The sequence below is a fragment of the Agrilus planipennis genome, unplaced genomic scaffold (genome assembly GCF_000699045.2).
Source record: "Agrilus planipennis isolate EAB-ADULT unplaced genomic scaffold, Apla_2.0 scaffold10, whole genome shotgun sequence".
Taxonomy (NCBI): Eukaryota; Metazoa; Arthropoda; class Insecta; order Coleoptera; family Buprestidae; genus Agrilus; species Agrilus planipennis.
This window is the reverse complement of record NW_020442465.1, coordinates 466,692-491,320: the sequence shown is the minus strand read 5'-3', so window position 1 is coordinate 491,320 and position 24,629 is coordinate 466,692. Positions and strand designations below refer to the sequence as shown.

The 24,629-nt window shown below is 33.9% G+C and overlaps 3 protein-coding genes across 3 annotated transcripts in view; 1 reads left to right on the top strand and 2 right to left on the bottom strand.

Moving 5' to 3' along the window:
- Positions 1–12,830, bottom strand: part of LOC108732463 — a 65,408-nt gene extending 52,578 nt beyond the window's left edge. The window contains exons 1-5 of the mRNA XM_025981013.1: positions 12,677–12,830; positions 9,870–10,061; positions 7,610–7,627; positions 7,179–7,370; positions 1,523–2,488 (exon numbers count right to left, since the gene is read on the bottom strand). Coding sequence (XP_025836798.1) covers positions 1,523–2,488; positions 7,179–7,370; positions 7,610–7,627; positions 9,870–10,061; positions 12,677–12,724 — 1,416 coding nt within the window. The 5' untranslated portion in view covers positions 12,725–12,830. The remainder of the gene's footprint in view (positions 1–1,522; positions 2,489–7,178; positions 7,371–7,609; positions 7,628–9,869; positions 10,062–12,676) is intronic.
- A 4,826-nt stretch (positions 12,831–17,656) lies between these two features.
- Positions 17,657–19,313, bottom strand: LOC108732430 (islet cell autoantigen 1). Its single transcript, XM_018463221.2, has 2 exons — positions 18,361–19,313; positions 17,657–18,305 (listed from the first exon to the last, which is right to left on the bottom strand). Exons 1-2 carry the CDS (start codon positions 19,215–19,217, stop codon positions 17,945–17,947), a joined length of 1,218 nt encoding a protein of 405 aa, XP_018318723.1. The 5' UTR covers positions 19,218–19,313; the 3' UTR covers positions 17,657–17,944.
- Positions 19,314–19,603: 290 nt separating this feature from the next.
- Positions 19,604–24,622, top strand: LOC108732461 (vacuolar protein sorting-associated protein 8 homolog). Its single transcript, XM_018463290.2, has 9 exons — positions 19,604–19,912; positions 19,962–20,159; positions 20,220–20,416; positions 20,507–20,825; positions 20,947–21,304; positions 21,432–21,798; positions 21,861–22,530; positions 22,889–23,945; positions 24,243–24,622. Exons 1-9 carry the CDS (start codon positions 19,859–19,861, stop codon positions 24,533–24,535), a joined length of 3,513 nt encoding a protein of 1,170 aa, XP_018318792.1. The 5' UTR covers positions 19,604–19,858; the 3' UTR covers positions 24,536–24,622.
- Positions 24,623–24,629: the final 7 nt, after the last annotated feature.

The window sequence follows — 24,629 nt, the reverse complement described above, 5'->3', positions numbered from 1 at the left end:
AAAACACGCTCACCTTCAACGAAATTTCCTTTCCGAGGCTTTGTGTCAGCCCAATCACATATTGTGTCAATACTTATCATTTTATCGTAATTTAAAAACTTGGAAATTGCACGGTACACTATAGGAACTACGATAAATTTTCCCTAATCGGCGCCATGTTTTTAGGCTCCTCCCATTTGACGGATCCCATTACCCACCATGAGATTGTTTATTACATCTAGTTAATACCTACAAAAGCTTCCTACTTATTTCAGAAACATCATGTATATAATATTATTCAATTTTCCAACACTTTTCCAGTTATGACTACCCCACGACCTTATTCTCAACAAAAAAGTAATAAGTAAACAAAATATTTACTTTAGGTGGAAATTTCTGAGAACTACGCCGTAAGGTGTTTTATTTATTTTCATCATTGTTAAATCCAACTTGCCAACTAGATTTGTCTACCCACCTTCCTTTCTTCACAAACGAAGCCATTTGTAAATATGTACATAATTACGTACACATTTACAAGTACATAAGTATGTAAAATGTGTCCACAATTTACTGTTTTATCTATCAAACAGGTGTTAGATAGATACGGCGATAGAGGGAAACAAAACTATTTATTTTTGAACTTAACTTTCGTTTTACGTAATTTCTGCATATACATATAAGCATCACATACCTAACTGTGTCTATAATATGTAAATTTACAAAGATCGTACTAATTAAGCAAATTAAAATGTTGTAGGTATCAGCAACTACCGTACTGGTTGAATATCGAATTTTAAAACCAATTTAAACATTTATAATTTAAAATTAACTAATTAATTCTAGACTATCCTCTCATTCGCTATCTCAACCGCACAAATTTCTTCGCCGCAAAGAACATGAAGATGATAATGATGACAAATTGATGTTGTGAACCCTGATGAATAAATAGAATATAGATATTCGACGTAATAATTTTAAACTTGTTGCTTGCCTTCAACCATTGAAATAATTATGAAAGCGGAAGGCGCTTTGTTTTTCATCTATTTGAAAATGATTTATTAGTTTGAAAGTATGTATCTATAGGTATATTATCTTATCACGAAAGGCGCTTTCTGTCATCGGAACTAATAGAATAAAAACAAAATTCCTTTATAACCAATTCAGAAAAAACTAATTAAAATTTGTATGCAGGTACGAACAATGCGGGATGCACGTATTCAATTATAGGTAATAAAAAATTTAACTATTACCTACTATTAGCTATAACCGTTCGATTCTATAATAGCAGAATACTTACGTAATCTTCATAATTATAAAACAGTATTATTTTAGTAAGGAATTTATTGATATAATATATCTATAAACATTAATTAAATACAGTAAATATAAACAGCACAATTGTTATTTTATAATAAAGAGGTAAAAATAGTTTTAATATTATCTATGGATGATATATGTAATATTTTTACCACCAATAGTTCTATTGATACTTTTTAAAGCAAAGAGAATTTCGAAACATTGCGAATACATTTTGACAACTTACCCTTCCGCTATTATCGGGTGCATTTAATTCAGCTGGCGGTATGCCTACCATAGCCGCCCTTTTGAGGATGTCGTGTAGAGCATCGTCGTCTCCATCACGGGCAGCTTGTAGTAAAGCTTGACCCCCTGGCGGGGGCGCAGCCACGGGCGCCCCCGCGCTCGTGGTTGGTGACAGCGTTCCCCTTATATAAAACCCTGTAGGGTGCACCCTCCTACCATCGGCTGGTGATACAGACACAAGAACGGGAGCACTGAGTTTCGTAATATATCTGCTTTCTGTATTAACAACCTCTAGGCCGCTTTTAGTCCTTTTAGTAGTCCTTGTATCACCCTGACAACTTCTATTTACAGGAATATCGCTCGGAAAACGAGTATAATTCCGCGATCCGCAAATTGAATTACTAAGGCAAGAAGTGGATGAATTTTTTGATTTCGAACAACTATTAAAATTGCTAGTCCTTGCAGCGAGTCCTTTACACTCCGGAACAGTTGTTAATGATGCGCTTTTAACGCCACTGCTGCCGGTATTAAAAAAGTTGGATCTTTTGACCGGAATTGGAGTAACACGTGTTCGAGGAGGTCGCGAATACACCACAGGTGAGTCCCAATTGAGTTTCGGGAATTCTTCGCTGTTGCGCTCTTTCAAAAGCCACTTGGTATCGGCTGGTTTGTAACAAGACACCAATTCATCGAACGTTCGTGGTTTCGGTGAAGATTTATCCGCGGCACTGTTGCAACAATTGATGCAAAGCGAGCGTCGTCTACTTCCACACAACTCAAAGTTGCACGAGCATCTGTTGCGTTTGAAACGCGGCGCGTCGTCGGTGGAAGTTTGCCTTCTGTCGTTTCGAACTACAGTGGCGTCCCCGGCGTCGCGAGCGTCGCCTTTTCCAATTGAGACACAACTGTCTGCCGACGACGATGACGACGTCGACGACGGTGGCAGGATGAAGCGGACGCTGCGTGGCTGGAATGGTAAACAGACGTGTTCCTTATTAGAAAACGTATTTCGAGCACGGGAGCGGAAAGAAAAATGGCTGAATTCTAGGAGGGTCGTCAAACCTGGGTGACCCAATCCTACTAGCTACAAGCAAACTACTAGATGAAAGATACGACCGGCGTGATTAGATTGGGTTATTAAAACTGCCGCGCTCTAGATTGCATGACCGAGGAAAATTAGGGCGCTGGAACTATTAGGGTGAAAGGGACTAACGTAATCCTATATTCCAGAAAATCCATTTATATTCCAAATAGGTGTTGAAAAAGCACATTTAATAATATCTTGTTATCAACATAATTAACAATAATTCACAGCGTTTTGCAAAACAAAAAAAGAACCCTAGCCAACAGCGAGCTGAACTATGGAAGACACCCTACTAAAAGAAATTTTAATCGCTCCCAAATCATTTTTTTTTTTTTACTTAATAGTCACCGATAATAATCAAATTTCAATTATTTATATTAAGGGAAAGTTTTCAAGTATTTTTAAAGTTAATTACAACTGTTTTTAGTATTTATTGTATTTTTGTGGTGGCCCAGGTATCAAATAAGTTTAAAAAGCATAATTTTGATGACGCCCAAAGTTTTAATTTAAGTCAAAAAACAATTAAAAGTCTGTTTGTTATCTGCTATTTGAACATTAAGGAAAACACTTTAATTTATTAATAGGTAATAAAGTCAATTTCCTTATTAATTTCATTGACGTAGACTGAAAGATTTGTTAAAACAATTGACTTGTTGTTTTTATGTATTGCTGTTTGTATGCAATAAGCTAAATCTTAAGGCTGTTTTTAAAGCGGTTTAAACTCGTCAAGTTCTCAATAAAATTAATATAGTGGAACACAGTATTCGTTTTAAAATTACATTTAAAATTGAGTTATTGCTACTTCCCCATTATTACCATAACGCACATAACTAATTTATACGGGTATGTAGCTCGCAAATTCCAACTTTAACGTCCTATTTTATGAGTGACGATAACACTAAATTAGCATAATAAGTGCTTTCGTTAATGTTAAATTTAATTCTAATGTAGGTGTGTTATTCAATATCGGCAAAAGTTTTTCATATTTGGACATTTACAATGTAACGTATCAAGAACCTGCGTATTGGTATCCGTCAAATGGGAGGAGCCTAAAAACATGGCGCGGATTAGGGAAAATTTATCGTAGTTCCTATAGTGTACCGTGCAATTTCCAAGTTTTTAAAATACGATAAAATGATAAGTATTGACACAATATGTGATTGGGCTGACACAAAGCCTCGGAAAGGAAATTTCGTTGAAGGTGAGCGTGTTTTTAATGCCAATCACATTATAAAATTCGGAAATAACAAATCCGGAAGCTAGCCTTCAAATTCCGTCAGGTTTACAGCCTACTTTTTACAAACTTCGGATTTAAAAAGTGATTCACGTTATATAATTGGTGAGGTGATTCTGGGTGATTTAAGCAATACCATATAAATGACTTGCACGTGAAAAGCCGATTTAAGAGAACGTTGCAAACACATTATTGTAACTTTGTTGTATTGCAGCAGGTAGGTTCTTAACCTTAAAATACTTATATCGTATCATTAGAATTGTGTTAAATCAATTACACAGGAATAAATAATTTCTCACTTTATAATTTTAGTATGATTCTAGTTTTAAATATTAACGTTATGGCTGATGGTAAATACTTGCTGAAATATAATCATGTATATTAAAATGACGTGAACAAATTTTTATTCCGGAATTCACTTCTTTGATACCTACTGCTTTCATCCAAGCTTCTATTAGTTTACTTTTTTCTCTAATTTTCCGAATATATTTTTTACATATATAAAACGGTTAGTTTTTATTGGAAAGTAGTTAATGTAGGAGAAGACTGAACATATTAACTTTTTATTTGATTTAACTTTAGAAGAAAATTTCGTCGACTCCATCATCAAAAAAATTTTTACTTTTTTAACGTGTTTTATTAATTTAATAAACAATTTTACAATTTGCGTGCACAGTTCCTATGTAATTTTTTCCCTCATTCGAGTTATAAATTTTGCCACCAGATGGTGTATGCCCATTTGACGGATCCCAATAGATATACATACTTACGATTAAACAGGAAGTGCTTTAATCGTGAATACGGATTAAGAAAGGCTAACTAATAATAAGTAAAGAAAAGCTCCTGAACGTCATAACGTGCTAAAAGGAAGTTCGTTACAAGAACTGAAAATGTCTTGATTTGGAAGTAATGCATAGATTGAAGTATTTGGTCAAATCAGTCAAAAAACTGACGGCTAATTTGCAGATTTCAAAACTTCAAGCGAAATTTGTATAGAAATAGAGCACATAGTGCACACACATTGGTTTTTTTATACATATTTTCAAGTACCTCTTTGTGCGATTCTTTTAAGGACTGTCTCTAATGGAATCGCATCAATTTTTTTGTCATCAACGGTCTCCTTACTCTGAAATCTATCAAAAATTCATAGCGCTACAATATTGCGCTGGTTCTGAGGATCTCATTTATTTTCTGGGACATGAAAGATTAATTAGAGACATATAAGAAGCAGGAATACGAATAAACAGGGTCAAAGATACGTAAGTAGTTAAGAATGCGAGATGCTCTAAGTCTTAGGGAGATGCGAAAATTGACTTCGGATAGGAAAGAAGTGTGTTCAACAAGCCTTCGGTTCAACCAAATGATGCTAATGATTTTAATTCAGTTCATGAGCAGCGTGGAATCCAGTTGTTTTTAACAAAAAGAAAGGATTTCGCTAAATCCTTACGAAAAACAGCCCTTTGTCAAACTCTTTGAAACTTTGGATTCGTGTAGTTCTCAATGTGTTAATCGAAAGTCTCAAAAGGAGCTAAGTCGTAAAAACTTATACGTTTGAGATATTGTCCTTCGAAGTTGCATTGTTTTTAGTAAGGACTTCCAAGGTGCAATCGTACCCATTATAGTCATCATCATCATAAGGTCATCAGTCCTAAGACTGGTTGGATACGTACCTCCACTCTTTCCTATCCTGAGCTAAACTTTGCATTTCCCTAAAACTAGAACAGTCCACATCCTTAATTATTTGCGAAGAGTAATCTAATCTAGGTCTACCTCTACCCCTCCTAACTCCTGTTTCTGCCTCATGACAAATCCATAATTCCTATACAACATATGCATAATATACCACGTACCTACTATAATAGAGGTGCAATTGTACCTTCTAAGTCCTTACAGAAGAATGCAACTTCAAAGGAGCATATCTTATACATATGAGTTTTTACGATTCAGTGCCCTTTAAGACTTTTGATTAACACGTTGAGAACTACCAGAATACAAAATGTGAAAGAGTTTAACAAAGGATCTTTTCCCTAAGGATCTATAGCGGGGTGTTTTGAGAATTCGAAGAAAAATATTTAGTAAAAGTGTATGTTTGATGCTCGGTTCTGTATAGTTACAAAATGTGAACAGTAGATACGGTGGAAAACAACAAGGAAGTTTGAAATTTGGTGTCATGGGTGAATGGTGAAAAAACCGTGGATAGAAAGGGTTAAAAATGAGAAGATATTGAAAAAAGCCACGTTATTTGCTCTTTGTAAGTACAGTCTATTTCAATTTGTTAGAATTGTGACCTTGAAGAAATCTGCGCGAATATAGAAAGAATACACACTAGGCGTGAGTAAGACAGAAATAGTTGAAACGAGCTTGAACGAGCAGAGCTCTCGATGGGCGGTCTTAAAACATCGGCTAGAACTATACAGTACTAGACGAAAATGTTTAGCAATTTCTTAAAACAAAAATGTATATAAATTAACAATAGAAAACAAAGCAAAAGCTTTGTAGGTGTGTAGAGCGTTATGTTAATTCACTTGTTATTATTTTTGGCTAAATGTGCTTTTAAATAAAGCAAATTTTTAAATTTTATCGAGGCAGTTTAAATAGTTTTGCAAATGGTACTGTACACTTTTGTCTAGTTCTCGCTCGATGATCGGTGTAGAAATGAGCTCCGCAGCCAAATATAATTGAATTTGGGAATATGCTCCGGCGCATCCTAATAAAGGGAAAGGGCATATCTCCAACTTCTTGAAACGAACAGTAAGTATTTAACGCTTAACTAAAACGAAGGTGTATGTTGGTGAGACTGCCTTCTTTCATTTAATTAGATGAACCAAAAATAGTGCATACAATACCTAAACATATACTCGTGTATCTGCGTCACTGGTTACAGAATTTATCATTTATATGCCCACACGAGCCTTATTATTAAAGAGATCATAAAAAATAGATTTCAAATGCCCTTGTTAACTTTAATTTCCAGCCACCTTCCACCATGTATTGGTGTCACAAGGGAGCATATGTGTATGAAATGTGATTTATTAATTACTCTGTTTACACACACTCAACAATGAAAAAGAACCATTCAAAGATCTACCAAAGTTTTACTTTAAAATAAAAGATATTTTTTTTTAAACTATTTCGTAAAAACTAAAATAACTTATCTAATATAAAAATACACACCAAGCTAAACTGCACACCTGTTATTTGTAATTTTCGTAAAAATAAACTATTCACGAACAATGAACTTAAAGTTTATATTATTACCAAAGATAATACCTCGATAATGATTAATCTTCTTAACGATTCATATAATGATTATAAAAAGATGGTGAACATGATACTTACTGGTTTACCTGATGATGCAGTATTTATTTTTCGCGACGATTGAGACTTCTTCTTGTCTTCAAAATTACATGTGTCTTGCACCCTCAGAGGTCCTAACACCTCTTTGCTGGAACCAATAGTACCATAACGTAATGAGGGAAGTTCTGCGATGCGAGACGTGACTAGTCTTGTTGAAGAGGGTTGAAAATGCGGCTAAAACATTAGAACCTATTCAACAAACAGCGTTATAATCTACCGTATCTGTGCAACAATAATTATTGCTATTAATAAGTTAATATAACGATTAATGGTAATAACCAGAGTGTGAGATATGGCATTTGTTAATTTTAACGAAAACGAAGAATTTTTTTTTTAAACTATTATTGCAAAATATCAGGTAAATTCTAATACAGCTATAATGAATTAAATACAAAGGTTAATAATAATTAAACCTCTCGAAAATGTCCACGTTATTAATCATTTCTTCTTATCACTGGATAAACGTTTATGACATAAGCACTGTCTGTCGGTTATCAACCAACTGTAGCCGATTATTATTATCGGATCTACCCGTGAAATATTGATAAACAATGTGTCTAAATTTTGTGGTTACCATAAGGTCCTGATATAAATATAAATACAAATAAATGTTTATTACGCATAAATATTTATTGAGTACATTCAACGTTGTGTACCATGGATATTTTTTAATATTACTTATTATACCACCTTCTGTTTATAGGATATTATGATGTTAAGACTACAAAATAACGTATTTTGAGTTTTCAAATGGGATAACTGCACAAAATTCACAATATATACAGTTATTTCTATACACAAGTATAATAAAATAAAAGGTAGTGGTTGCTTAATGGCGCCTAATAAATCACCCTAATCCGAACAACATTGGTTGCCTATCTTAATTTTTCTAGGTCATGCAATTTACTAAAAAAATCAAAATAAGTATTTCTATTTGTTTAACATCTAACAAAAATCGGGCTTCGTACTTTTCTTAAAAACACCATAAAATATCATTTGCCCGAAGCGCAGATTCTAACTCATTCTATGTGTATGGAATTTATTTAATAAGTTTTAAGTTTTTTTTTAAATAAAACATTTTTTAAAAAAAACGCACCTGTACTTGTGTAGATAATAATGAGAGCTTTGATTTGAGACCTCGANCTAACCTAATATCTCGTTAGCTGTTAAACGGGCGCAAACAATAATGTCCAATCTAATTCTAATTTAACAGTTTTCCATAACAAAGAGGTAGTATGTTACCCATGTATCTTATATATAAAAAAGTGTGCCTTATTTTTAATTAAATAAATTGATGTTGAAAATAGAGTACTTACAACAATGAATTTCTTATTTTTAGTAATAGTGCCTACAGAAAAAACTCACTCCTTTTTTGACATTTCTGATGGAAAATCTTTGTATATTAATTGATTTATTTAATTTTCCATTTTCATTGTGTCATCAACAGTGAGAAACTCGATAAAGTTATCACGATATCAATGAATAATCGAAAGATTTAGATCTGCATAGAATCACAGAATTTCAATTTTTTTGCTTTATTTGTGCATTGAGCTTCTTAATGTCAACATCCTAGAGCAGGGATGGCGAACCTTTACGTATTGACGTGTCATTTTTATAAAGAGAATATTAATCAGGTCATAGACGTGCCATGAGATAATTTGGTTTCTGTAATTATTGGAAAAATAATAATATCTAATAAATAATATCAACTCAAAACACTGGAAATCAATCAGCTGCATTTCAAATTCTTCAATTTCCAACCGATCGAATTGGGACAAATTCAGTTTATCAAATGACGTCACATCAGGGTACACAGTATACTTGAGTATTTCTGATAATTCTGTGAACTGAGAAAATCTCGCTGAAGATTCCTTGATTAAATAATGAATCACAGAAATATTAGTGACGTGCCCAAAATATTGTATTGGGTGCCACTAATGGCACCCATGCCATTGGTTCGCCATCCCTGTCCCAGAGCATTAAAATGTATCCTATAAGTCGTACTAAGTGAGCGAATGAATTAATTGCAATGAATGATAATAATAAAATCGAGAAATTAAGGTCGCAGCGTAAAAGTTCCACATAAAATTATAGAATTTCCAATTTTTCCTTTTATTGGAGCTTTTTCTTGATGCTTACATTCTAGAACAATGAAGTGTGTCCTGTTGTCTTAATAAGTAAGCGAGTGAATTAATTAGTAAATATCAAAATACGTCATTCATTATGTTGGAATAATAAACAGAAATTAACTTTCAATATCAAGTGCCTAACCTGGACACTGTAGGGTGGTGAAGCTCCTTAAACGGTTGATTAATTATAGTATCATTTAAAAAAATTACACAAGACTGTTTGAACATGAACATCTACTCTTTTCTATCTTTAGTCAATCTTCGCATTTCGATCTAAACTAGAACTAGAACGCTTTTAGTATTCTCTATTCCGACTCCCTACTGTCCACGTACCTACGGAAACTTTTTTCGAATTTTTAAATTAACAATTTATACACACCAAGCTAAACTGCACACCTGTTATTTGTAATTTTCGTAAAAATAAACTATTCACGAACAATGAACTTAAAGTTTATATTATTACCAAAGATAATACCTCGATAATGATTAATCTTCTTAACGATTCATATAATGATTATAAAAAGATGATGAACATGATACTTACTGGTTTACCTGATGATGCAGTATTTATTTTTCGCGACGATTGAGACTTCTTCTTGTCTTCAAAATTACATGTGTCTTGCACCCTCAGAGGTCCTAACACCTCTTTGCTGGAACCAATAGTACCATAACGTAATGAGGGAAGTTCTGCGATGCGAGACGTGACTAGTCTTGTTGAAGAGGGTTGAAAATGCGGCTAAAACATTAGAACCTATTCAACAAACAGCGTTATAATCTACCGTATCTGTGCAACAATAATTATTGCTATTAATAAGTTAATATAACGATTAATGGTAATAACCAGAGTGTGAGATATGGCATTTGTTAATTTTAACGAAAACGAAGAATTTTTTTTTTAAACTATTATTGCAAAATATCAGGTAAATTCTAATACAGCTATAATGAATTAAATACAAAGGTTAATAATAATTAAACCTCTCGAAAATGTCCACGTTATTAATCATTTCTTCTTATCACTGGATAAACGTTTATGACATAAGCACTGTCTGTCGGTTATCAACCAACTGTAGCCGATTATTATTATCGGATCTACCCGTGAAATATTGATAAACAATGTGTCTAAATTTTGTGGTTACCATAAGGTCCTGATATAAATATAAATACAAATAAATGTTTATTACGCATAAATATTTATTGAGTACATTCAACGTTGTGTACCATGGATATTTTTTAATATTACTTATTATACCACCTTCTGTTTATAGGATATTATGATGTTAAGACTACAAAATAACGTATTTTGAGTTTTCAAATGGNACCTTCTCCATACACATCAGTCAATTTCTTTCTGGCTTGAACAGCATTTTTACCCTTTCTGTAGTAAAACAGTAAGATATGTCGAAAATGCTGCTTATCGCTCTCCATATTAAAAAGGGCACCAACCAAAAACTACTGCGTAGAATTAATTGGAATTTTTCACACGCAAGCCTTGCTATATGAGCTCTCAAAGCAATTTAAAAATTATACGGCTTAAATGTGAAGTTGGGTGCAAAAGAATACAATTAAATTCTCTGTCGGGAAAAAACGAAATGACTTTCCGGACAACCCTATATTTTCAATCTATGCTTTTCTTTCAATACTGTTTCCATTTTCTATTTTTATTCTACATGGACCGTGGGCGCGGCGGAAAAGAAAAGGCTAGAAGCGTTCGAAATGTGGTGTTACAGGCGAATGATGAGGATACCGTGGGTAGAGAAGGTTAGAAATGAAGAAGAATTAGAAAGAATAGAAGAAGGGGCTAGTTAAAGACATATTAGAAGCAGAAGCAGGAGTTAAGAGGAGTAGTTCAGAAATAGTTAAGGATGTTGGATGTTCTCGTTTTAAGGAAATGCAAAGATTAGCCAGGATAAGAAATAGTGGTAGTGCGTGTCCAACTGGACTTATAACCCTATGATCATGATATTTACCCCAAATTATTGATATATTTGATATATCATTTTTCATCATTTGTTCAAATGTAGCAAAAACAGAGCACAGTGACTCGCTAGTGAATCACCAGTATATATAAAATTGGTACATGCTAAGGTTATTTAAAAATAAACAGATTACATACAGGTCGATCTACACTTACAAGTTTAGCGGTTCGTGCAGTCATTATACAAAATTATTGCTCTTTTTTATTCAGTTTTTATAATACCGTTTAATAATTTACAGATATTGTGAGAACTACGTTATAAACTCAGATTATAGCAGTTATTGTGGCAAAACGTTTTGTGAGAACCTACCAAGTTTCTATCTTTTGGCGCCTGGTACTAACCGTTATAAGCGTGCATTTTCGAGAACGGTTAATTTAACTTGAAAAGCTCATTAGCTTTCGATTTTCACACATTTGTTGCGAAAGAACATTTTCACGTTATTTGGCTGCTTCGCTTTTTAAAAGGGAATCGAGCTTAATAGGTCGCAGAAGAGCTTTTTATAACGAATAATTACCCTCGTAAATCAACCCTCATTTCCATCAAAAGATCCTGTTTTCAGTTTTGGAGTAGGCAAAAAATAATGTGAAGCGGCAAACGTATATTACAAAAATTGGGTTTTATTTTGTAAATGGATCGCAAAATTGTAAGGGGTCGTTAATAAAATACGTTCGTAAATAAGGGAGATGGGAGGAGTATTGCTTAGCATGACGAGATATGACAAAAGGGAGGGTAGCTAAGGAATCTTTCACGGGAGGGGCTAGCTATTGTGGCGTAATATTTGTTAGGGGCTCGCTGAAAGTGTGACTTAGGGTGACGAAGGGGGGACGGGTCAACTTTGCAAAAAATAATGCTGAAAATTTTCTAAAAATTAAGAAAATCCCAATAAATGAGTTATAATAAAGACTGAAAACGTATCACAGAGTTGTGACTTATCGTAAGACTAACTACCTACAATTTTACGTTAAAATATTACAAAAATATGATTAAGTGCATTACAAATACTTTTTCAGAATTTTTATTGCACCACATATATTTTTAGAACTATTTCGAGAAAACTTTAAAATAATTTTTGGCTTTCTTCATTCATCCTTTCTTTATTATTAGCTCTAACGCATAATAATCCCTGCATTGTTGGAGCAGCTGTTAGTTAGCTAGTTGAGTCATTTCACATGCTATAAAAATACACACCAAACATTTAAATATTTAATTAGTAAATTCGGAAAACAGTAGAAAAAGTATTTAATTGCAAACATCCCATCTGTAATTATCGTAAAAAAAAAACATTAGCGAATTACCAACTTAAAGTTTTTAATGTTTATATCATTATACCATGATAATTAAATACCTACAATAGACTTGATAAGTATGTGCCTACCTTTCTGACTGTCGGTCGATTTATTGTTCCCAATTTAGTAACAACCATTTTGAAAAAATTCACCCACTGACACACCAGAACATTTACAAATTATACACATACGTAACATTTGATTGTTTCTCGTTTATTTATTTTTTAGGTAGGTAGGTACAGTTTTGTTTTGAACGCGCGTCATTAGAACAGAACTACCGCTGCAGTGGTGAAACGCGGCGGTGTAGCAAGGTAATTTCATGCAAAATAGAACTTTTCGAAACAATCTACACAAATACTTCCTAACGTACGTTAGTGTGCTAAATAGCGTCAAAGTTTGCGCTGTTAATATACGTATGCGCCTTGTTTTGTTGCCGTGATTGAATTTTATACCAACATAGAGAAGACTGCTAGCAATTGAATTTCGCGAAAAACCTACCCTCACTTCGTAAACTATAGCTGAATCCAACTAAAATTCAGATGTTTTCGAAATAGCCAATTGTTAGTATTTTGCAGTAAAAAAACTATTGGGAAACGTGAAAAAACAGATTTAGGGTAATTTTTTTTTTGGTTTAATGTTGATCTAATATGTCCAAACGTTTTTCCCTTTCGGTTTAATATGGAGTTGTACGGTGTACAGAGATGTCAGTGCATTTTCTTTTGTATGGGAAATTTTGTGGATATTTTATATAGCAGTATTAGCATCTAGCAAGAAGGACCTAGAGATAGCTTTAAATAAAATGGAAGCGGTACTAACAGATCAGTACTGTATGAAAATAAATAAAAGTAAAACTAAAATACTGGTATGCAAGGGAAGAAAAAGTAGGGAAAGAGCGAATATAAAGATAGGAGACGAAGAATTAGAAGAAGTGGCTGATTTTAGATACCTAGGAAGTCAGATAAGTCAGGATGGAAGGAGAAGTAGGGATATAAAGCAGAGGATAGCGCAGGGTCGTGTCGCCTTTAATAAAAAGAAGTCACTTCTATGCTCGCGAACGGTTAATTTAGAAATTCGAAAAAGGTTGTTAAAGGTGTATGTTTGGAGCACGGCGTTGTACGGGTGCGAAACATAGACAGTGGGCGCGGCGGAAAAGAAAAAGTTAGAAGCGTTCGAAATGTGGTGTTATAGGCGGATGATGAGGATATCGTGGGTAGAAAAGGTTAGAAATGAAGAGGTATTGAAAAGAATAGGAGAACAGAGGACTCTATGGATGTCAATAAAAAATAGGCGAGATAGGTTGGTAGGACACCTTCTCAGGCATGAAGGTCTAGTCAGAGACATATTAGAGGCAGAAACAGGAGTTAGGAGGGGTAGAGGTAGACCTAGATTAGATTACTGTTCGCAAAGCATGTGGGCTGTTCTAGTTTTAGGGAAATGCGAAGTTTAGCTCAGGATAGGAAAGAGTGGAGGTACGTGTCCAACCAGTCTTAGGACTGACGACCTTATGATGATGATGATTTTATGTTCATCAGATTTCTTGTTTAATCATCTATCTGTTTGCCCAATGTACGTCGCTTCACGTTATTTATGGCTAACTCCTTAGTTCTTGTATTTGTTTAGAGTAAATGTTTCTATTACGTATGGAATTTAAAATGCATAGTTAATAATTTTCGAATTATTTCAAAAAAATTAATGTATTTTTCAGTCGATTTTTTTTATTACCTACATCAATACTTTATTGGATCCGTATTCAATAAAAATCGGTACAATTAATGCAATTAGAAATCGTTAACACTGTGAATATGTAGATACAGGTATCTAAATGTCAGTTTATAACTGTAACAAGTATGTCTTAAGATAGCCCGTTGTGAAGTTTTAATTTATTAACTCTTCCCATCAAACAATCCATTTATTTAAGATGTTTATATCTTTCGAGTTGCTTCTAAAAATATACAAAATTCCTTCATTTTTCAATTTGGACTAGTTCTACGTAACAAGATTGCGGATTGTAATGATATGTAGTCAACGATTTTTAAAATAAGGTCTATTTTTATTGTCGGACTAACTGGGACACACAACATATTTTTAGTGAACATATGAAGGACTTGAATATACACTTTTATCTTACAGAAGCACTTAAGCTGACAAACATTTTACTTCTTCGACCATTAACCAGTAACAATTCGTGATAATTTATTTTTATTGACTGCAGGAAAGTAGACCTTACAAATTCGTATAATTCGGCTATTCCATTTCAAAAAAATAACAAAGTTTCCTATGTCGTTTGCTTCCATTTCATCTTCGTGATGGACCACAACAGAGACAAACGATAACTAAGGTTAAACCAACTGTAGCTAAAAAAATAAGATAATACAAAAAAGCCAATTAAAAATGTATACAATTTTCTCCGAGGGCGGTGTATTGAAGATACATTATAAACTGGGTGAAAATGACACAATTTAAAGCATGACATTGCGTCGTCAACCTTCTTGGGCGTCAGAAGTTTAGGTTTAAAAAAAAAAAAACTTTTGGGTGTTTCATTCCCACCAGCCACTAATCCTAGTGGGCGGGCAGTCCCTTCGGACTACGCCGGAAAGTAGGGCAGAAGGCCCTCTTCAGCATCATTTCAGGAATCGTAGGAATGGGTGGGTGGTGGTTCGGGTAAGAAAGAGAGGAGGACGAAATGAAGACAGAAGATAATGAAATATTATCTGTGGAAAATTACTGCCCTAGATTTTACCTAAGTGATCCAAGGAAACCACAGAAAAATTTGGACCAAGGCAGACGGACCCGGACTTGAACCGACGTCCTCTCGAATGCCAAGCAATGGCCTAAACCTCTACGGTACGGATTTAGGTAAAACGTAGCTCCCTATCGCTTACAACTCGTTTAAACTTAATAAGGAAAAAATTTTCGATCAATTTGATTCAAGCAGGACAGATTTTTGGTATCACCGGAAACCGTCTGCAGATAGCTGAACGTCGAACTTGTAATTTTTTTTTCGATATGTGAAAATGGCAGACAGTAAAAAGTTTACGAAGTATAAACAAATTGTCATTTTTAGTAGTAGTGTATATTTTGTAAAATTAGCCAATATAGGTATTAGGTTATTTCTTACCTCCTATAGTCGATAATACTGACATTTCAGGTGGATCTAGATGTTTATCTTCTTCTGCCATAGCTTAGAAAAGTTTTTTCGATTTTATTTAATTTTCCTCAGATGTATCAAATGTGAAACTGTCAACATTAAAACTTTGTAATTATAAAAAGCGAAATCGAAATTATTGTAACCTTGGTTACATCCTTCTTCTATTATTTCTTATTCCTAAACTATTGTTCTGAAATTTACCTTTTGTTGACTACATAATCGATGTACAAATGAACTTCGGTAGAATTCTTACTAATATTTCTTCTTTTTTTAATACAAGCAATCCATGATTAAAGTTGTGCCATAATTTAAATATTTGTAACTTTCAGAAATTAAAAACGTAAGAAACGTATGAATGCGACGCGGGAAATCTAAACAGAGAAATTAGTCAATACGTTTCATCTTAGTTTATATAATTTTAAAAATAAAGTCAATAAACGAAAGGGTTGAAACCGTGCGTGGAGTGAAAGAGATAGCGTAAATATGTGAATTCATCTGAGGGTTAGTAAATACCTTTTTTTTGTATGTTTGTACTATTTAATATACCATATTTTAAGGAAAATATAAAAGTATCTAATTTGATACTACACTTGAAAACCGTTAATACCATGAGATTCTACGTACTTTTTTACATAAGTATCACTTCTCATATCTTAATAATCATCTTCAATATCCCAATAATCTTACGACGAGCTTTTTTATGTTTAAACTATCTTCATCTTAGTAAAATAATACCGGAAAGTACCAATTTGACACCGCACTCGAAAACCGTTGGTACCATGAGATTGCATGTGCTTATTTACATTAGTATCACTTCTCAAATCTTAATAAATGCCTTCAACCACCCAATAATCTTACGAGCGCTTTTATATGTACCAATTTGGCTCCGCACCTGAAAACCGTTGGTACCATGAGATTGTACATACTTTTTTACATAAATATCATTTCTCAAATCCTAATAAACACCTTCAATCATTTAATAATTCCACGAGCGCTTTTGAACTTTTAAGCTATCTCATATATTTTAGCAAAATAATGCTGGAAAGTATCAATTTGGCACCGCACCCGAAAACCGTTGGTAAACATGAACATAATTTCTCAAATCCTAATAAACACCTTCAATCATTTAATAATTCCACGAGCGCTTTTGTATTTCTAAACTATCACATATATATTAGCAAAATAATGCCGGAAAGTACTAATTTAGCACCGTTCTCGAAAACCGTTAGTACCGTGAGATTTTAAGTACTTTTTTACAAAGGTGTCAATCCTCAAATCTTAATAAACACCTTCTGTCGTCCAGCTTTTGTATTTTTAAACTATCTTACATATTTTAGCAAAATAATGCTGGGAAGTACCAATTTGGCGACGCACTCGAAAACCGTTAATACTATGAGATTGTACATACTTTTTTACATAAGTATACTTCTTAAATCTTAAAAAATACCTTCAATGTCACAATTATCTGACGAGCGCTTTTGTATGATAAAACTGTATTTCTTATATATTTTAGTAAAATAATGCCCAAAAGTACCAATTTGGTACCGCACTCGAAAACCGTTGGTACCATGAGATTGTACATACTTTTTTACATAAGTTTCACTTCTCAAATCTTAAGAGCGCTTTTGTATTTTCAAACTATCTTATATTTTAACAAAAGAATGCCGAAAAGTATCAATTTGGCACCACACTCGAAAACCGTTGGTACCATGAGTTTACGTACATTTTTACGTAAATATCATTTCTCAAATTTTAATAATCACTTTTAATATCCCAGTAAATTTACGAGCGCTTTTGTATTTTTAAACTATCTTAATTTTAGTAAAATAACGCCTGAAAGTACTCATTTAACACTTTTTCACATATAAAGCATTTTTCAAAGCTTGATTATTGGTTTGTTTGCGAAAAATAAAAGACCAAATATTATTACTTGAGGCTAATAAGTTTTATTCATAAAATTTCTTACAAATTAACAGATCTTAGATAAATACTTATTTATAGTTTGTGTAAGTATATAAATAATAGACAGGAACATAACACACAAAAAAAAACATGTCTTTATAAATCTTTGGCAATAATTGGAATGTAGAATAGTTATTGTATTTCCAACATAAAATACACCAAAAGCTTTGGATTATAAATACTGATAATGTTCTTTGGTAACAAAAAGCACTTTTCCTCGAAATAAATAAATAAATAAAGAACTTATTCAAGCTCTATCTCCTGATTCAATGTCCTGATTTGCAAGAGGGTCCAGTTCTTTGAATAAACTGAGCCAGGACATTTGAGACTTTAAATCGTTGGATTTTTTTGTATCATCCTTGATTGCACTGGGTGTTGGTTCTTCACTTTTTTGGCTAAGAGTATCAAAGTTAAATGTTCCCTCTTGGAGAAATTTAGAAGGCATAAAGTCTCCTAGAAGGTCATTTTCAGATGGCCAGTTTAAACTCAAAAGTTCAGAACTGAGTGTTGAATCAGACTGTTTGCTACCTTCAATAGCATTTGTGTCAGGGATTACTGGAGGGATGGAGAAGTTTTCACCAAGTAAATCTGTGGTTGGTAGTTCTTTTCTGAAATTAAATAAATTTTATAGTTATACTATATATTCTAATGAGGAACACTCACTTAGAATCTTTCGTTTTGTTTTCTTGATCCTTATTGTTTGGAACAGCATCTTTGTATTCTGAGTTGAAAAATGAGTTTTTATCCTTATTCTCTTTTTCGTCTTCTACACTTCCTGCTAATTCTGACACAGCACAAAATTCAAAGGGCTCTACATCATTTAATTTTTTAACTGCATGCATCAAAGTTTCTGATGATTTAGCTGAAAATATCGAAATTGCATTCTGATAGGATACCAACGCATGAGAAAACATATTGCACCTAGCAGCTGCTAATAAATCAACTTTTTGTAAGCATGCCAGCATGTAACGGTCAAATTTTGTTTTAGACATTTTAACATAAGACTGGGCTTTTCTGAAACGTTCTAATCCGCGACCTGTGTCCGGATCTAACTCATTAGAGACAGACTTCATCCAACTTAATGCACCCCTGTATTCAGTGCGAACTTTCTCCATTTCTGTTACAGTTGCTCTTGTGTCTAATATAGCCCTTGCTCTAAATGTCTCTACATCATGATGTAGTCGTACTAGGGGAGGTCTAACGGTTAACAATTGATGGCCAGTATATGCCAAAGCTTTACCAGCCACTGACAAAAGTTGAGCAGCACTTGAATTTTTTTCATTTTTACCACATTCTTTTAAATATCTGCCCAAAGCATTCTCTTCTTGAGCTAAATAGCATAACCTTTCTTGGTATGAATCTATAATTCGCTGTAACTGAATGCAAGTATCAGAAATAGATCTGAACAGTTCTAATTTTGCGTCCAACTCAGCATCAGAAGAAATTATGCAGTCATCCTCTTTGCTTCCTAATTTCCTTTGAACAGTCTTTTTTGTAACCCAATATTGATGCTGCATCATGTTTTATATTTATATTACAAACAAAAAAACACAAAATTTAATTTACAACACAACAATGTTTCTTATCAATTCGACATGATAAACATGAAACGTCAAACTTATCATAGAAACTTATTGCCAAATGTCAAGGAAGTGAATTTCGAGAGTAATATTGCCAGTATGTAAAATTGAAATAGAATTTAAAAATATTTATATCATTCTTAAATTTGAACAAGTATCGCCATAAAAGTTTTTTCTATTTAAAGTTTGGTTAATTATTAAATTAATTCAAATAGAATGATAACTAATCTAATATAATTTTAATTAATTCGTTTTGAAATTGCTACAGGGATTTTAGTTTTGAATGTCTTTAACCAGTTGCACACTGGACCATTTGAAGTTTAGTTTTATTCTGTGGTTTTATTAGGGGTTATATTTTTGATAATGGAAAACGTCAAACCTAAGTTTCTTTTTATTCGCAACGATGAGTACTGAAAATAAAGTTAGAGTTTTTCAGTGATGTAGGCGAAAAGGAATAATGTACTTGTGATGCTGCAGTTTAAGTATGATCCGGTAATTGTTTAATGTGTTGCGGGTCAAGTTTCTATTCTTAACCTCAAAATTATGTTTTGTTATAATTAAAAATAAGAACTAATTATATTATGGATTCTCTTATTGTGGAAGATTCTGATGAATCTTCATTAGATATTCACGAGGTTAGTTATAGATATTAGGTACAACATTCCCTGATTTGTTAATTTTTAGCTAAATGATATCGAATATGATATACCTCCTTCTGCACCCCTTTCCTTAGAGAGCATTTTATGGGAATTAGAATCTGAAGAAGGCAGTGATACAACTTCTTTACATTCAGTTCAAAGTTCCTCACATTTCCAAAAGTTTAAGTCTTTACTGTATCATGGAATTTTACAAGGGATATCTGCTCAGCTTGTGTCAGCTAAGGTTACAAACCCTTCTGTCTAGTTCTTTGTAAATTTCATCATTAGAAGACATATATTGTAGGAAAAGGTTGGTGCTGGATCACCGACAGTAATAAGCAATAGCAGTAAAACAGTTGCAGTAGGCACATCACATGGATATCTTCTAGCTTTTGATTCAGATCAGAAATTATGTTGGTGTTGCCATGATTCTCAAACAGTCGACCAAGGGGCAATATCATCCTTAGCATTTAATGTAGATTCAACAAGAATATTAGTCGGGTATGTGGGACTATTTTAACATCCTTTATTTGAAACTGAAACATTTGAACTGTATACTAAATTTTCTAATTGATAAAATTATTGATTTAGTTTTGAGAGAGGATATGTTTTTATGGTAGATTGTGGCACTGGAGACGTTATTCGGCGTTTACCAGATGCCCATGCCCCACAATCAGCAGTATTGCATTTGCGCTTTACAGTCAGCAATAATTTGGCCTTATGTGGTGATTCAGCTGGTTGTATATTTTCCTTATCATTCAGTAGGCGCCTTGGAAAACGAACGTGGAATTCAAAATGTTTATTTTCTGGTGCACGAGGGGAAGTCTGTGTTTTTGAGCCTTTTGTGGAACCACTTGATTTCCATCCACTGGGACAGTTTGTCATTGTTGCAATTGCCACCCTTTCTAAGGTAAATTATTAAAGCAAGATGCTTTGTTTGAGGAATTTCAATTCAATAATTCTTTTCTTTTTATATATGTCCTTTGGACGTCACAACTCTTATTCAAAGATTTGAAAGGTGATGTTTTTAGGTGATAGTTATAACAATAAAGCCTCGTCTGAGAGTGCTATTTACTCAAATGTTACCCAGAAGCCCAACGTATCTCCCACTTTTAGCGTGGCGTATGGTACCAGTCGGTCGTACCATGCAACCTGTTTTAGCGTGGGGACGTGGTACCGAATTAAATTATACTCGTGTAGTAATGTCGCCTGTAGATTCGAGTAAGATCAATTTATTCCCTTTACGCAGTGTTCAAGTGCCTTATACACTTTGCGCCTTACACTGGTTTGGTACAAGACATCTGGCGATGTTAGATACAACCGAAAATCTTCATCTTACGGAAGTTCGGACCCAACGGGAAATTGAAATTTTGGAATTGGACAACGCAGGTAATACAATATTTAATAGTTAAAGTTACTTTTATAACGTTTTTCCGCGCGCTATATCTTTTAGACACAGATTTTAGATTACACTAGGTAAATTATACTGGCCCTTATGTAGTCGTGATTATTGTAGGACTAGTTTATGGTTCGGCGCATTTTAAAGCGTTGGCCCTTGGGGGTGGTGTTAGCGAAGCATTTGCGTTAGCTGGCGAGAGAGCGTGCTATAATAGCTTTTCTAGTCGTGGTGATCAGCTTTTAATACTAGGAACCAAAGAAGTCCACCTTGTAAAATTACGATCTTGGCCTGAAAGATTGGCTTTTCTCAGCGAACAGGGCAGATGGACGGAAGCGCTTAATTTAGCCGCTGAAGAAGGCAAATATAATAAGAATAATAACATCGGTAAATTACTAGAAAAATATTTAGTAAGTCTTAGCTGTTATGGGATCGAAAGGGATAATTTAACTGCTGCTGTCAATTGCTGCGTGAAATTGAACAAAATGTAAGTTATTTTCTAAATTAATCTAAAAGTAACAAAACGTACATTATTGTTTTAAATTATAGTGATCTTCTTTGTAATGATTTATGGGAAGCAGTAGCTAAAGAGCCTTTCATTTTGGATTGGTTCTATATATTAATAACTGACCATATAGTAAATGGTACCCTGTATTTTCTTAATCCCACCGTGGCACAAGCTTTGGTCAACTATCACGAAGAAAAAAATAACACCGAAACTCTCGAAAATATTTTATTGGCCGTAGATTTGAGTTGCTTGGACTTGCATCAGGTATTAAAGATATGTCGTACTAAAAAGCTGTACAAAGCGTGGATACACATCAATACGAAAGTTTTGGAGGACTACGTAAGTCCGTTGACCGAATTCCTCCAAGATTTGACACCTGATAATCATAAGTTAGGTAACGTAATGCTTGTCTATGTTTCATCGTGTCTGACCGGACTAGGATATCCTCATGGAAAAATTCCCGAAAACAACGTTTCGAAAGTTAAGTACGACATAGTAAGATGTTTGGAAACAGTACATTCTATAACACCAACTGAAGGAGAAAAGTCGTACCCTTACTTACGAGTTCTTTTAAAATACAATACGAGAGAGTGGTTAAATGTTGTTGAATTAGCGTTTAGAGAACCGGAATTTTTGGGAGAAATGGGGCTGCTGCAGAGACAAAGACTGATAAAGATCATGATTGAAATAGTTTCACCGCCTGAGTTTAATGTAAGTTATAAAAGTATTTATTTTAGAATTATTCCCATAAAAAGAACACAACTGATATAATAATTCAAAGGATGGTAATAGTTTAATTTAAGGTACACAAGTTCGTGGGGTGGGGCGGAAAAGCGGAGGGTTGGGTGATGATAACTTTGTAAAATATTAAACAACTGATTGACGGGGGGGGGGGCGCACGGGTGTGGTCGCACAAGGTGCAGGTGAAAGATAGAAAATTTGAGGAAAAACTAACGTAACTAACTCAATCTTAGCCTAACCTACTGTAACGTTGTAAAAAAATTTTTTGGAGTGAATTTTATCTGCAAACCTACCAAAAAAAAATTTAATAATTAATCTTTAATTTCAGAAAAGTCAGAAAGTACAATTAGCTTGTTTTGTTTCAAGATTAATTGCATCAGATAATTTGAAACTAGACAGAGAAATTTTAAACGAAGTTTTAAATTCGTTAATGAATACTTTAGAGAAAGATTTAAGCGTCCGTGATCATTACGATAGGCAGCAGGCGTGGATCGATCTTTTAGAAAGTAATAAAATTCCCGATGATTTCAAGGGACAACTGGAAAAAGCATTGAACTGTAATTGTCTCAGAGTTGCCGAAATTCTATATGAGAGACAGAAAAAGTACGAAAAAATTTTAGAATGTTATTTAAGAGATAGTTACCGAAACGACGACGCTTTTAATTACATATTAAAATATCACGAAGACAGCGAAAGGTGTATACGTAAACAGTTCATAGATAATTTCGCAGACCTGGTGAAGATTGATGCAAAGAAATCGGCAGAAATAGTTGTCGAACATTTTACAGACATTGTAGAATATTTATGTCAGTTTTTGGAATCGCGTGACACTGACTTATTCTATGTATTCGTAAACGAATTGGTTCTTTTAGACGTGAAGCTTCCACCGGAAGTAGCAAAAAATTTTTTAGAAGTGCTCTGTCAAAGGGACAGCGATTTTGTTGACGACTTTGTCAAGTTGAAATTGTGTCCTACAGAAGTTGCCCTTGAAATCACAAAAAAGTACGAAAAACATTCTGCGACAGCTCTTTTGCTAGAGCAGTGTGGCAATTATAGGGAAGCTTTAGACCTTATGTTACAACAAGGAATGGCTAATGCTGCTGTGCAGCTTTGTGTCCATGGAGCGGAACATTTAAGCCTGAACGAAGCCCAAGAACTTTGGTTGGCTCTACTCAAACATCCCACCAGCTTGAAGTGCATGAGCGTACGACAACTATTACACTTTGCCGCCCCCCATGTTCCCCCGACACAACTTTTGGAATTAGTGCGAGACGTATGCTTCGGGGATGTTCGGGGAATTTTGGGAGAAATGCTAGCTGATTGTCGACATGATTTGCAGATGTTGCAGACCACTTTTAAACTCTTGAGTAAGGATATTCATCATGGTAAGAGTGGCACTATCTTTTTGATGTGTAACATCTTCCTGCTCTGTTTGTATGTATATACTATGGGAGTAATTCTTGAATGTAGGGAGGGGGAAGCGCGTACTATTCAATATATGCTACCTATAGTTGGTACAGCTGTCAACCGTTCGATCTGCTAACTTTGGTGTTGAGCAGCTCGACGTATTATCATCCAGTTTACATTGGGATCTTTTTTTCTCGTTACCGATGTTAGATGTTAGACATCATTTGCGATTACCTACTGTTTAAATAGTTTGAATTAATATCTTTTTCTTTCAGGATTGGCAAAGTCGCTGTCAATTAGTCGAAAACCTATAGCAGTAAGTTCGGATTTGTGTACATTATGTCGAAAATCGTTATATTCGCAGAAAGATACGGACTGTATAGTGTGGCAATGCGGGCATTGTTTTCATTCCAGTTGTGTGCCAACGTTAGAGGAAACGTTTCCTTGTCCCAATTGTAGATTGGTAGGTAAATTATTGAAAGACGATAAAAAAAAATCGTCATCGAACAATTTAAACATTGCTTACGAATGCATTCAAGTAAGACCTGATTTAGAAGGCCGATTTTAGTTATATACATAGCTGATACGTTTCACGATAGATATTTTTGATCATACAGCACTGATTATAAATAATAATTATTAATAAATAAGTAAATAAAACC